We start from the raw sequence: 13,761 nt of genomic DNA, 5'->3' as shown, positions 1-13,761 counted from the left end.
CTTTGTTGCTGTAAATGTCTTAACCTTCCAGGACCTTTTCACAGACTCCTTCAGATTTGCTCATCATTTACTTCCATCAGAACGGCTTTTTCTGGTGGCTTGGAGGGTTTCGGGAGACACTGGCAAATAGCAGGTCTTCTGGAGCAAGCTTCCTTCTATCTCAAAGAGTCTTGGGCCTCCAGCACTCACAAACAATATGCTTCAGCATGGAAGCGATGGGATTGTTGGTGCGATGAACGGGCTAATAATCTCATGGGCGGAGGAATTGCATTAGATCAAGACTAGCTAATAAGTCGGTCAATGGTGAGGGCCCAGCAGCTCCCACACAAATAAAGTTTTACAAAAACCATGCCAAAACAAGTCACACATCGACAAAACTAAAAAGATAACCACCAATTTCAGACCCACTGGCTTTGCAAATGCTGGTTTATTTTTGTTTCCCATAATCTTATTTAAACTGGTTGCACTGATTTTCCATTGTGAATATTTTTGGGAAATACTAGCATGCATCAACACATGTTACTAAATGATGCTGCAAAGAAATGGTACCTGAAATTTTACAGTAGTTTAGCAAAAATGTTTTTTTCCCCGCTTTCATTTTTTATGAACATTTTATTTTGAAAGCAAAGAATCATCAATCTTGCCTTCAAACTTCGGCAAATAGTTGCATCTTATCAGAGGTAGCCTCATATTGCAAAACTTTGAAAAATGTGTGTACACTTTTTTTTATACGGCTGTGGGACAAGCAGTTCTACGGAATCTGTTTAAATAAGGTGAGCCTCTGCTACTTCCCTCCTCCTTGGGAATTCTTAATTGCGTATTAAATACATTGTCATTGTATTTCATGCAATATTATTACGGCCTTGTCAGGCGGCTGCTGCTTACTGCTCACTATTCTATTCAAGCATGTGAATCTATGAAAGACACCCCAAATACTGGAGAAGTACAAATGTTACTTACCTGTAAACTGTGGTTCTCCAGTATTGGTGTCTTTCACAGATTCACATGAGACCCACCCTCCTCCCCTCAGAGGCTCTCTTCTCCTCTTTCGGCTCTTTTGTCACTCTCGTGCTACGAAAATCTGAGGGCCTGAGCCTCTGAGGAGAAGGTTCTAGAGGGTGCTTGCGCCTGATTGGCTGGAGTTTGGACTATAAAACGACAACGATATGTCAGTAATTTGATTCTTTTTCTCAATGCTTTCCTATGTGTCAATACTATCCTATGGTATTTTCACTTGATATGTTATTTCTGAATTGTATATAAAGTTTATTTGGATATGTATATGCTATTATGTGGTTATATATGTTTATGTATATACATGACACTTATTGCTTTTTATATACCATGGGACTCCCACTTCGACGACGGGGAATATTCAAGCATGTGAATCTATGAAAGACACCCCAAATACTGGAGAATCTAGACTTTACAAGGGGATTGAGAGACAAATTAGAACCGGTTTGCGGGATCCCTCCCAGGAATAGCGAGATGGTCAGAAAAAACTGCTTGTCATTTCTGGTCCTCTAAAGACTATTTTGGAACTGGAATACAAGGCCAAAGAGAAGGACTCTCCCATTGACCCCAATTTCTTCACTGGCTGGGCCCAACGTGCTGTTTGATGGTTGGGAAATGCGAACTGTGATACCTGTTCAGAGAGGCAGCAATCTATATTAATGAGAATAGGCTCCATGCTCACAGACTTGGCTTCTTCCAAGGCTGGCCCGTTGGTGAATAGCCGCTTGTTTGTCAACACTTTTGTCAGGGGTCTTGAGAAATGTGTTACTTGAGGCAGATTGCCAGGCCGGGGATATTACAGGGCCTCCCAAACATGTTTTACTCCCCAGAGACAAGGAGGCTGAATGTCAAAACACGTGGGTCCATCTTTTTTCCCTCCAGATTACGAGTGTCAAGACGACGATTTGGCAGAGGTGGCTACAGAGGTGTTGCCTCTGTAAATGTTCACACCAGCTTCACAGCAGCCATTATTCCTCTATTCAAACAAATTCTTGGGTGTCAGAGTGCGACACTTAATACACAATTGGTGGACATTACCTCAGGATGCTAGTGTTCTAAAAACAGTTAAGGATAACAGGCTATAGCTAAACCTCAAAAGCAGGCTCACCCTAGAGAATTATTTTTTCCCCAAGGAACACACTTTCATCGACTTGGAAATTCAGGAAATGCAGCCCAAAGAGGGGATTTGTCTTACACAACCACATCGCCGAGATTTTGCCAGCAGTATCCTCTTAGTTCAAAAGTAAAGGGGTGATTATAGGATTGTCCTGAATCTTGGAGATTTCAATACCTGGATCATATACAGACATTTCAAATGAAGGGCATCCATCTTCTGCGAGACCTGCTGCAGGAACAAGATTGGCCAGTCCAGAGATCTCAAAGATCTCTCTCTCTCAATTCCTATTTTCACAGCTCACAGGAGATTTCTCCAATGCCAGTTATGCATGAATTGGTATGAATTCAAAGTTCTCCAGTTCAGTCTATCAAGCTGATGAGGCCAGTGGTCAAATGTCTCTGAGCAAAGGGCGTCCGGCTGATTTCTTGTCTGGACTGCCTGATCATTATGGCTCATGATCAGCACATAGTAATTATACATCTTTCTTGGACGATCTATTACGCCAGGACCCAGGTTTCATAATCAATGTCTTGAAGTTGTGTTGATGCCTACTCAATGCATAGTTTCTCTCAATGCAGAAGGTGAGCTCCATCCAGTACTTGAGGTTAGTACTGCCCAGTCAGAATCTATCCTTGCGATCTCTTGCCAGAATAGTTGGATTGTTGGCTTCCTCCAGTAAGGTGATATTTTTGGGCCCCCGCATTGCGGGGCCCTACAACAACAGAAGGTTCTGCAACTGCGGAAAGGGATGTCTTATTAGGATCAGATCTCCCTCTCAGAAAAAAGCCAGAACAGAGCGGTATTGGTGGCTAGAGCACATGGAGGCATTGAACCATGGAACCGCACAGAGTCTTTGGCCATGTGCCGGAAGTAGTAAGAATCAGGCACCAGCAGGTAAGGCTGGGGAGCTAGATGCAGCTCCAATTTTGCAGGGAGGGGCAGGTGGTTCCAAGGAGAGGTACAGCTCCACATAAATTATCTGAAGCTTCTCGCAGAGTCCTTTGCCATCAAGACCTGTGCTTAGTCAGGCATTCTGCTGAAACTCGGAGCTCTCAAGCCATTCAGCTGAATAAAAACTTTCTCTCAAAGAGTGTGAATTGTATTTAAGGTTCTGGCATGCACACTTGGACTACTCATCCAGGTAACCAGAATGTCAAGAACTCTTGGGAGGCCGACTTACCACACACAGAGGATAGAGGGGTAGTTGGTGAGTGGAACACCAGCATGCATAGTGCTTGGTTGACTCTGCGACTGCACAAGCCATGGAGAAAGCCTCACAAAAGGATACAGTCATAAATGTAAAATTCTCTCTAGAGACATGCCCCGCATGTGCAGGTCACTTCAGAGACTCAATTCTCGTGTACAGCATCCTCCGGAGAGGCACCATTCATGTACAGCTTTCAATTACACATCCCTTGTGCAGCTCCCACCAGAGCTGCTGACTGTAGTTTTGAAAGGATAACTCACCTGTCGATGTAGTGGCTCCCAATAGAAGACAAGACTGGCAAAGGGATTGGAGTCCTGCAAGAAGATGGAGAAGAGATGAAGGATACTGCACGGTGTGTCACCTGAAAAACCACGATAAAGGATTTTGGTCTGTAATGCATGTCAGTTCAGCGCCATCCCTGATGGATATATTTTTGAGAAAATACCATTATTTTTCTAGGACTAAACAATCTGTGTGGATGGTGTCGCTTTCAATTAATTCTTTCAATTAATTGTGGGTCTGTATGCCTGGTAACCCACATCCTGCCGCTATCAACACTGTAAAAGTGGTATCAATCAATCAATCAATCAATCAGGTCACTTGTAATGTGCGCTACATAAACCGTGAGGGTCTCAAGGCGCTGGGGAAGGGGGGGGGGTGCTGCTACTGATCGAAGAGCCAGGTCTTGAGGAGTCTTCTGAAGGTCAGTAGGTCTTGGGTCTGCCGTAGGTTGGTGGGGAGGGTGTTCCAGGTCTTGGCGGCGAGGTGGGAGAAAGATCTGCCGCCGCCGGTCGTTTTCCGGATGCGGGGGACTGTGGCGAGGGAGAGGCCGGTGGAGTGGAGCTGGCGGGAGGGGGTGTAGAAGCGGAGTGGTCTGTTGAGGTATGCTGGTCCGGTGTTGTGGAGTGCTTTGTGTGCGTGGATGAGGAATTTGCAGGTTATCCTCTTGTCGACGGGGAGCCAGTGCAGGTCTCTCAGGTGGGGTGCGATGTGGCTGGGGATGTCGAGGATGAGACGTGCAGAGGCATTCTGGATGCGTTGCAGCCGTCTCAGGAGCTTGGCCGACGTTCCAGCGTAGAGGGCGGTTCCGTAGTCCAGCCTGCTGGTGACGAGGGCCTCGTGACTGTTCTTCTTGTTTCGGTGGGGATCCATTTGAAGATCCTGCGGAGCATTCGGAGGGTGTTGAAGCAGGATGAGGAGATGGCGTTGACCTGCTTAGTCATAGAGAGAGTGGAGTCGAGGATGACCGCTAAGTTGCATGCGTGGTCGTAGAGTGTCGGGGCTGTTCCCAGTGTTGTCGGCCACCAGTCATCCCAGGCTGAAGGGGTGAAGCTGAGGATGAGGATTTCCGTCTTGTCCGAGTTCAGCTTTAGTCGGCTGTTCCTCATCCATTCGGCGACGGCCTTCATTCCTTCATGGAGGTTGGTTTTGGTGGTGTGAGGGTCTTTGGTGAGGGAGAGGATCAGCTGGGTGTCGTCGGAGATGATGTTGAGGTCGTGCTGTCGGGCGACGTGGGCGAGGGGTGCCATGTAGCTGTTGAACAGCGTCGGGCTGAGGGAAGAGCCCTGGGGTACGCCGCAGATGATCTTGGTGGCATTGGAGCGGAAGGGGGGAAAGAGGCGGACGCTCTGAGTTCTGCCGGAGAGGAAGGATGTGGTCCAGTCCAGGGCCTTCTCTTGGATCCCAGCGCCATGTAGGAGTGTTCGTAGTGTGCGGTGGCAGACCGTGGCGAAAGCGGCTGATAGGTCCAGGAGGATAAGGGCCGCTGTTTCTCCTTTGTCTAGCAGGGTCCTGATGTCATCGGTGGCGGCAATGAGGGCGGTTTTGGTGCTGTGGTTGCTGCGGAAGCCGGACTGGGAAGGGTCCAGGATGTTGTTCTCCTCGAGGTAGCGGGTCAGTTGTTTGTTGATGATTTTCTCGGTGAACTTCGCCAGGAACGGGAGCAGGGAGATGGGTCGGAAGTTCTTGAGGTCTGCCTTGGGTTTCTTGAGTAAGGCGTTGTGGTGCGATGGCTGTGCTGGCTTTGTTGAAGATGTGGTGGGGGCATGGGTCTAACGGTGAACCGGAGTGGATGGTGTTCATGATCTCACTGGTGGTAAGACAAATGACCGACCTAAATACAATTTAAGTAAGAATGTGTGGCACTATCGGAGAAAGCAAACTGGTAATGAATATACTGCACGCTCAGTGGTTGTTCTAGTAGTTGAAGGTAGCACAACAAAACACATATGCAGGTACATCACAGATTTATGCTAAGGTTGATTATACATATATGCATGTAGCTACATACACAAATTCACTCAGGTGCAGATAGCACACTCAAATACGGTTTCTCTCTACAACAATAAAATCTTACCAGCTCTTTTCCTTTACGGCTGTCAATGTTAGTGAAGAATTGGAAGCCCTCTGGCCCAAATCCTTTCAGAAGCAACATACGGGCGGACGGCTTTCCATCACTGAAGAACAAGAAATGGAAGGATACACCAGAGAGATTCAACGCAGCACAATACAGCTATACGGTTCACAAACATTACCATGGTTAAAGCCTAGTCTGTACTGCTATCTTCAGCTAATATAGACCTAAGAGGAATCCGTAAGGAGAGCTGGCACTCACCTTATGGAGGCCCATGAGCCCTAGACAATTCAGTTATTAGTCCATGTGTGCCAACATCCACAAACTTTACATAGTAGAGATATACTTCAGCATAAATAGACCAAAAAACTTACAAACAGGTATGACGAATGTGGTATAACACACATCTTATCTCTTACTGTGTACTCTTTGCAGTGATCATTGAGAACAATTTCCTAAATGTGCATTGGGTTAAATTGTGTTATGGATTTGATTTGCACAGTTTACCTGGCACAGGTGGCCAAGCACATTGCATTTGCTTCTCCAACAGCAGGGCATTGCACAGCCTCTTCAAGCCATGCAGAAAACTGCTTGATTGGGTCCAGTGAAACCAGGTGTTGCTCCTCAAATGCCTGGAACAAGAAGAGATGAGAGCGAAATCTTTTATTGAAGCCAAAGTAGATTACTGCTACATCAGTTCTTTACTCATCACCTAATAACTGCACATATCTATAAGAGTCACTGAACGCTGCAATACAGCTTCCACCACTGAATGTTACGGAGACCTGCGTTAGCACTGCCATAACCACTAGTCATTGAGATGTACAGTGTCAGCATAATACCTCTCCAAAAGCACTGTTTAATCCTGTGCTTAAGATAGATTTTGCGACCGGTGATAAGCCAAACCTGTGCCAAGAGTACACTTTAGGATCAGTGATGGCCAGCAGAGATACACTGAGAGGGAGTTTAATAAAGATATTAGCAAGCGACTTCTGGTACAACAGAAAAAAGATACCATTAAGGAACCCACACGTCTCAGCCACTTTTAATACAAAATTAGGGAATGTTTAAGGAGAGGAGAGTCTCACACATGTTCCTTCTATGTGATTTTAACAATATCAGAGCCTCACCAATGCAGGGTTTTATGAACCAGAAGTTCTGGTCAGATTTCTTCAAATATAAGCCTCAGTGTAAAAAAAAAAATGTCTCGTCGGAGGAAGTGGTTCGGCTGATGTAGGGTTGCTTGAAGGCAATGGTTTTCTTATTGTTCAGCTATTAAGAATGAACCAGAGGACAGGGGCCACACTAGTCTTTCTGTTCCAATGGAATCCCATACTTCCTTCCCCTACTTGGGGTCATTTTGTACACACTCCGTTGTGTGGGAGGCTGATCTTGGCTAACTTGGTAGGTGTAAGAAGAAACATAAAGGAGTTTTTTTTGTCAGAGGAGCTTTGATTTTTCCATTTCAGAGCGGGACTAGACCGACATTGGAAATAGTCATATTTTGACAACAGACTCATTTTTCCCCCTGCGGAAGTGGTAAGTCCACTACCTCGTAGCCTTTCTCACACCCACTAGAAATAGAGGTTTCGAGAAGGCGGGGAAGAAGGGTTTACATTCAGGTTTGTATACCACTCATTGACACATCAAGCTCACATCAAAGAGACCACCATCTTGTGCAGCATGCAAATTTGTTCACTTAGATAGCCCACCCATAGCCCACCCATGACCCACACATCGCATACTAAAGAGATATATAGATGCATACATATGTTTTACATGTCCCAGACATGATGAAGGCAAGCACCCCAGCAATAGGGACTGGATAGGCCTTTATTGGGGAGAGTCTATAAACTCTCTGCCATCAGAGATACAGATTAAAAAGGTGTCTGACGTTACAACCTCGCACGTCGCCGAAAAAAATAAAAAAAAGGTGTCTGACCATGGATTATAATCATGCTCCCCTTTTGGTCAGTCATCATGTGGCCTGGACAGAGGGTGTGCCTACTATCCTCGTCTGTAACAAGGATATCCCTCAGATATCAGAGCATAGCCCTGATTGACAAAAGAAACAACAAGCGGGAGCAATGTTCATTCCTCCACCGAGTGCAATCACACGGCAGTGAAACAGTACATGAAGGCGTGTAAGACACAAGAAGCCCTTTTATGCCCACTGCTCTCCACACTGATGAACTAATTCAGGACCTGAGGCTTCAATTATGCATCTTAAGTTTTTCTGTCCAAAACACAGCAGCCCATGAAAACATCACAATTTAACAAACTAGATTTACCATGAACTCTTTTAGCCCTCATCATGGCCCCATCCACCAATCGGTCCGTCTTTAGTCCCTTAAGTAAGAGAGTCACCAAGTTCCCTCCTCTTACTTTGCTGCTCAGCAGCCGAGCTAAGAACTTTAATCTTTTCTCCTAATTACTTTTACATTGTTAAATTAGTTATTTGAACTGATTCCTTGATATATTTAATCTACCACAATTATATTTAGACTACTGTTCACAGTTATTGGTCTTCTGACCACTTAATACGTAAACTTCATAGTGAGATTGCTAGTGTGGGAACCTGCTCTGTCGCTCAGCGTGTGTTCTGTATTTTCATCAAGCTTTAGGAGTATAGGCCGCACACTCCACATTTTAACTCCCATCATTTGTCGTCCCATCACTAAACAAGGGTGTCGCCGCTGTAGCTGGTGCATCGCAGAAGCGTCTCGCATCACCGGAGAAGAGTGTCGCCACCACAGCTGTTGTCGTCGCATCACTGAACAAGGGTGTCGGCGCTGCAGTGGTCGCATCGCCTCGCCGAAGCATCTCGCATCACCGGAGAAGCGTGTCGCAGGGCCTGTCACGGCTGAGAAGAATTGAGCCGCCGCACGTCCGTTGGGCGTGCACACATCGTGTCGCATCAAGAAGACGACGCCATCTTTGTTTCATCGCACCGGATCTTCATCAGGCCGTTGCGGGCCGCATCGCCACAGAAACACAATAAGAAACCGACGCATCACCTTCCCTGCAACACTTTCGTTGTCTAGCGTTACGCATTCAAAGGTACATTGAACTCAAAGTGTCGCATTTTAACATCTAAGGAAAACTAAGCAAATTCTATCATTTTAAGTACAGTATTGTGGATTTTTGTCGTTTGTGGTCTTGTGTTAAGTCGATATAAAGAATACTTATTTTTTATATAAAACTTGTGTGGTGTCCATCTGTAGTGTTCTCACTTGATTACTGTATGTGTTCACAAATGCTTTACACACTGCCTGAGATAAGCCGGCCTGCTCGTGCCAAGCTACCAAGGGGGTGAGCAGGGTTTTTTTTTTTTTTTGTTTTTTTTTTTAGGAGTGTACCCCCTTATCCTGACTAGACGCAAGGGTCCCTATTTGTCAAAGGTACCCACCTCTGCCAACTAGAGACCCCCAAATCTAACAATGACCATCAACGAGAAAAAAGTGCATAACCCATTACGAAAAGACAATCCCCTGACAAAGGGCCATGGGAGTGTTCAGCCCAGAGGAGATCGCTCACCCAAGGTCGGAGGACTGGCTGCCAATACCGGAGGTGGCAGAGCACGTAAAATCTAGACTTAACAAGGGGTTTGAGAGAGAAATTAGAACCTGTTTGCGGGATCCCTCCTAGGAATAGCGTGATTGTCAGAAAAAACTGATTGTCATTTCTGGTCCTCTAAAGACTATTTTGGAACTGGAATATAAGGTCAAAAAGAAAGACTCTCCCATTGACCCCAATATCTTCACTGGCTGGGCCCAGCGTGCTGTTTGCCATTTGGGAAATGCGAACTTTGCTACCTGTTCAGAGAAGCAGCAATCTATATTAAGGAGAATAGGCTCCATGCTCACAGCCTTGGCTTCTTCCAAGGCTGGCACATTGGTGAATGGCCGCTTGTTTGTCAACACTTTTGTCAGGGGTCTTGACAAGTTTGTTACTTGAGGCAGATTGCCAGGCCGGGGATATTACAGGGCCTCCTAAAGATGTTTTACTCCCCAGAGACAAGGAGGCTGGATGTCAAAACATGTGGGTCCATCTTTTTTCTCTCCAGATCACGAGTCAAGGCGACGATTTGGCAGAGGTGGCTACAGAGGTGTTGCCTCTGGAACTGCTCACACCAGCTTCACAGCAACCATTATTCCTCTATTCAAACAAATTCTTGGGGGGCAGAGTGCGACACTTTATACACAATTGGTGGACATTACCTCAGGATGCTAGTGTTCTAAAAACAGTTAAGGATAACAGGATATAGCTAAACCTCAAAAGCAGGCTCACCCTAGAGAATTATTTTTTCCCAAAAGAACACGCTTTCATCGACTTGGAAATTCAGGAACTGCAGCACAGAGTGGGGATTTGTCTTACACAACCACATCGCCGAGATTTTGCCAGCAGTATCCTCTTAGTTCAAAAGTAAAGGGGTGATTATAGGATTGTCCTGAATCTTGGAGATTTCAATACCTGGATCATATACAGACATTTCAAATGAAGGGCATCCATCTTCTGCGAGACCTGCTGCAGGAACAAGATTGGCCAGTCCAGAGATCTCAAAGATCTCTCTCTCTCAATTCCTATTTTCACAGCTCACAGGAGATTTCACCAATTCCAGGTATGCATGAATTGGTATGAATTCAAATTTCTTCCGCTCGGTCTGTCAAGCTGATGAGGCCAGTGGTCAAATCTCTCTGAGCGAAGGGCGTTCGGCTGATTTCTTGTCTGGACAGTCTGATCATTATGGATCACGATCAGCACATAGTAATTATACATCTTTCTTGGACGATCCAATTACGCCAGGACCCAGGTTTCATAATCAATGTCTTACAGTTGTGTTGATGCCTACTCAATGCATACAGTTTCTCTCAATGCAGAAGGTGAGCTCCATCCAGTACTTGAGATTAATACTGCCCAGTCAGAATCTATCCTTGCGATCTCTTGCCAGAATAGTTGGATTGTTGGCTTCCTCCATTAAGGTGATATTTTTGGGCCCCCGCATTGCGGGGCCCTATAACAATTGAAGGTTCTGCAACTGCGGAAAGGGATATCTTATTAGGATCAGATCTCCCTCTCGGAAAAAAAAACAGAACGGAGCTGTCTTGGTGGCTAGAGCACATGGAGGCATGGAACCGCACAGAGTCTTTGGCCATGTGCCGGAAGTAGTAAGAATCAGGCACAAGCAGGTATGGCTGGGGAGCGAGATGCAGCTCCATTTCCGCGGGGAGGGGCAGGTGGTCCCAAGCAGAGGTACAGCTCCACATAAATTATCCAACGCTTCTCGCAGAGTCCTTTGCCATCAAGACCTGCTTCCCCAACAAGACGAATTGTTGTCTTCTGTTTGGGTACATTGACAAGCTGAAGGGAAATACAGTCTCAATTGTTGGTGGAGATTGACAAAGACTTTTGCCACTTCTCGGTGGGTGCGGAATGCATACCGGGTCAGCGAATGTGATGGCAGATTGGCACTCTCGATACCTAAAAGGGGGCACCTTTGGAAAGTGTTCAGCAGATTGGTTGTCAGAATTGACATTAAAATTGTTTTTATCATAATCCAATTGTTGAAGTTGCTTCTGTTGTTGTAGGAAACTGTAAACGTAACCTACGGTCCTGCCACTGAATAAAAATATTTCTAGCTGATGCATCAGGAATATTAAATTCTATCAAGGAAACGGAGAACAGGATTATCGTGCCTTAACTGAATTTCTACATATGCTTACTGTATAACTATTTTAGGTTATGCATCAGTAATAATGGTTTAGAATTATATATCCAGTTTTACCCCCTACTGATGGTTCCTATGACATTCTGGCATAAAATGGAATAACCGCCGAAATGCTCTCTTTAATCAGGAGTTGAGCACAATCAGAAGTGAGGTTCAAGCGCATCCCAACGGACCATGGCTGCAGTTGTTGTTTGCACGGTTGCCAGAGTTGATCATTGGGATTTACGCATTCAAGATTGAGATTTGCGTTGAGCCAGCTGGTGAACTGGATAAGTTCTAATGGTTTGAGACGTATTCTTGTGAGACATGGCAGACAATGAGGAGGGAACATGGTGTCTCTCTCTTCCTGTAAAGACTAAAGATAGCCTGATTGGTGGATGGGCCATGACGAGGGCAGAAGTGTTTATGGGAAACGTAGTTTGCTAAAATGTGATGTTCAAGGAAAGCTGTGTTTTGGACAGTAAAGATTGAGAAGCATGATTATTGCCTTCGTGTTTGTAACAGAACTGAAAATTATTGATGAGTCAGCTACAAAAAAAATGTTTTTAGCTTGCAGCACATGGCTCTCATTTAAGTGTTGATGCCCACTTTATCTGGTCGGGCCACAGCGGAAAGCTGACAATATTTGCTTCCCTCCCCAATCCCATGTTGGTCAGGATTTTGCTTCAGAAATAAAAACAGAGAGCCGCCATGTGCAAAGAAACTGAGACGGGCTGTCCACACTTGTGAGATGGTTGGCCTCACTGGCAGCTGTGTGGAGATTAAACTGAACATAACAATTGGTACAGGTTTTAAATTTGCTTCTGTGTGCACATGATATTCCAGAGTTGTCATTAATGCCCAGGTGAAAAAAGTGCAGCTGTCTGTGCACTATAGGACAGCAGTAGTAATGCGTAAACTGAGAGAATGCGAAACTGTATACAAACAAGACATGCTTTCCCAGGGTGCGGTGCTTTTTTAAAATAACAATGCTGCGTTTGAAGCAGTAGGAATGTGAAAAGAGGAGTCCTGAAGGTTATGAAAATAACTTTATTTTCCATAGCATCCCAGCGTGGAGCAGCATCTACAATTCTGAGCTCTCCTTCAACTGTCCATAGATAGAATTCTCACAGTAAGAATTCCAATAATAACTAAGCAACATGACATCACTAGATCTGTACACATCTCCCCCCCCTTACGCAATAAAACAACAGAGAAAACATGAAAACCAAAAACGGCAGGCGAAGACAAGAAGATGCAATACAACAAAGTTACATTTTAACTTAAAGATTGAACATTCCATAAAATATAATAGAAAGTATGTTATAATAACAAGTTTAAATAATCATTGTGGTTTACATACGTTACAGATATTTCCCAAACTCCAAATGCATCCATCCTCTAATTGCACAACATTATCTTTTACTTCTTTAACACAAAAAGGTCCTATATACTTGCTCTCACCCTTCCGAACCCATTCATTCTTTCGAATAACAACCCAATCACCTGCTTGAACCCACACTTTTTTTAACCCTTTTTCTTAAGTTGTAATTGTTCACCATTCTTTTCTGTTCCCTCTTCACTCTCTCCAAGTTCATTTCTATCAATCCAAATTTTCTCCTTCACACACAACCATATGGGACACTCCTTCTTCCCAGGTTCTCTTCCTTTAAGAGACACAGATGGAGACCCTCCCGTGGTGGAATGTGGCGTAACCCTGTGTGTCCACATCATCTTTTCTAATTCTTGTTTCCAAGACAACCCATTGGCAAGTGACAATTGAATGTTGTCCACCACAATCCGATTCACTCTTTCTACTAAACCATTAATTAGCCTGCGCTCTAAAAAGAGACACTCTTTCATGAGAAATGCCCACCTTTTGAAGATGGTCGTTTCCTTAGAAATGAACTGTACGCCATTATCGCATACAACGGAGGCTGGCAAACCGTCTTCTAGAAGAACTTTTTCTAAGAATCTTATAACATTAGAAGTGTTTATTTCACCCATTGTTTCCACAATGAACCACTTAGAGTGGTAATCCACCAACACAAGAATAAACCTATTTCTGTGACCCAATTTCGCAACTGGACCGATGAAATCAATAGCTAACCTTTCCCATGGCCTCGATGGAAATTTACTACAGGCCAAAGGCGGCTCACGTAATATCTTAGACTTTTTGCTATTAGCACAAAAATGACCATTTTTTATTAAGTCCTCTACATCACTGTCCATTTTAGGCCACCAAAATGATTCCCTGAGTCTGCGCTTTGACATGCTTCGCCCAGGATGTCCTTCATGGATAATGTCAAGGACACGTCCAAGTATCCCTTTAGGAGGTACAAATTGCCACCTCCTTTTAACTT

The 13,761-nt window shown here is 44.8% G+C and overlaps 1 protein-coding gene across 3 annotated transcripts in view; it reads right to left on the bottom strand.

Moving 5' to 3' along the window:
• PNPO (pyridoxamine 5'-phosphate oxidase) overlaps positions 1-13,761 on the bottom strand; it is a 93,789-nt gene that overhangs the window by 66,673 nt on the left and 13,355 nt on the right. For all 3 annotated transcript variants that reach the window (XM_085613374.1, XM_085613375.1, XM_085613373.1), the window contains exons 2-4: positions 6,199-6,323; positions 5,695-5,794; positions 3,599-3,652 (exon numbers count right to left, since the gene is read on the bottom strand). In XM_085613374.1, coding sequence (XP_085469500.1) covers positions 3,599-3,652; positions 5,695-5,794; positions 6,199-6,323 — 279 coding nt within the window. The remainder of the gene's footprint in view (positions 1-3,598; positions 3,653-5,694; positions 5,795-6,198; positions 6,324-13,761) is intronic.

Source organism: Triturus cristatus, chromosome 6, assembly GCF_964204655.1.
Source record: "Triturus cristatus chromosome 6, aTriCri1.1, whole genome shotgun sequence".
Classification (NCBI taxonomy): domain Eukaryota; kingdom Metazoa; phylum Chordata; class Amphibia; order Caudata; family Salamandridae; genus Triturus; species Triturus cristatus.
Note: the sequence above shows the minus strand (reverse complement) of the source record. Positions and strands in the feature narration are given on the sequence as shown.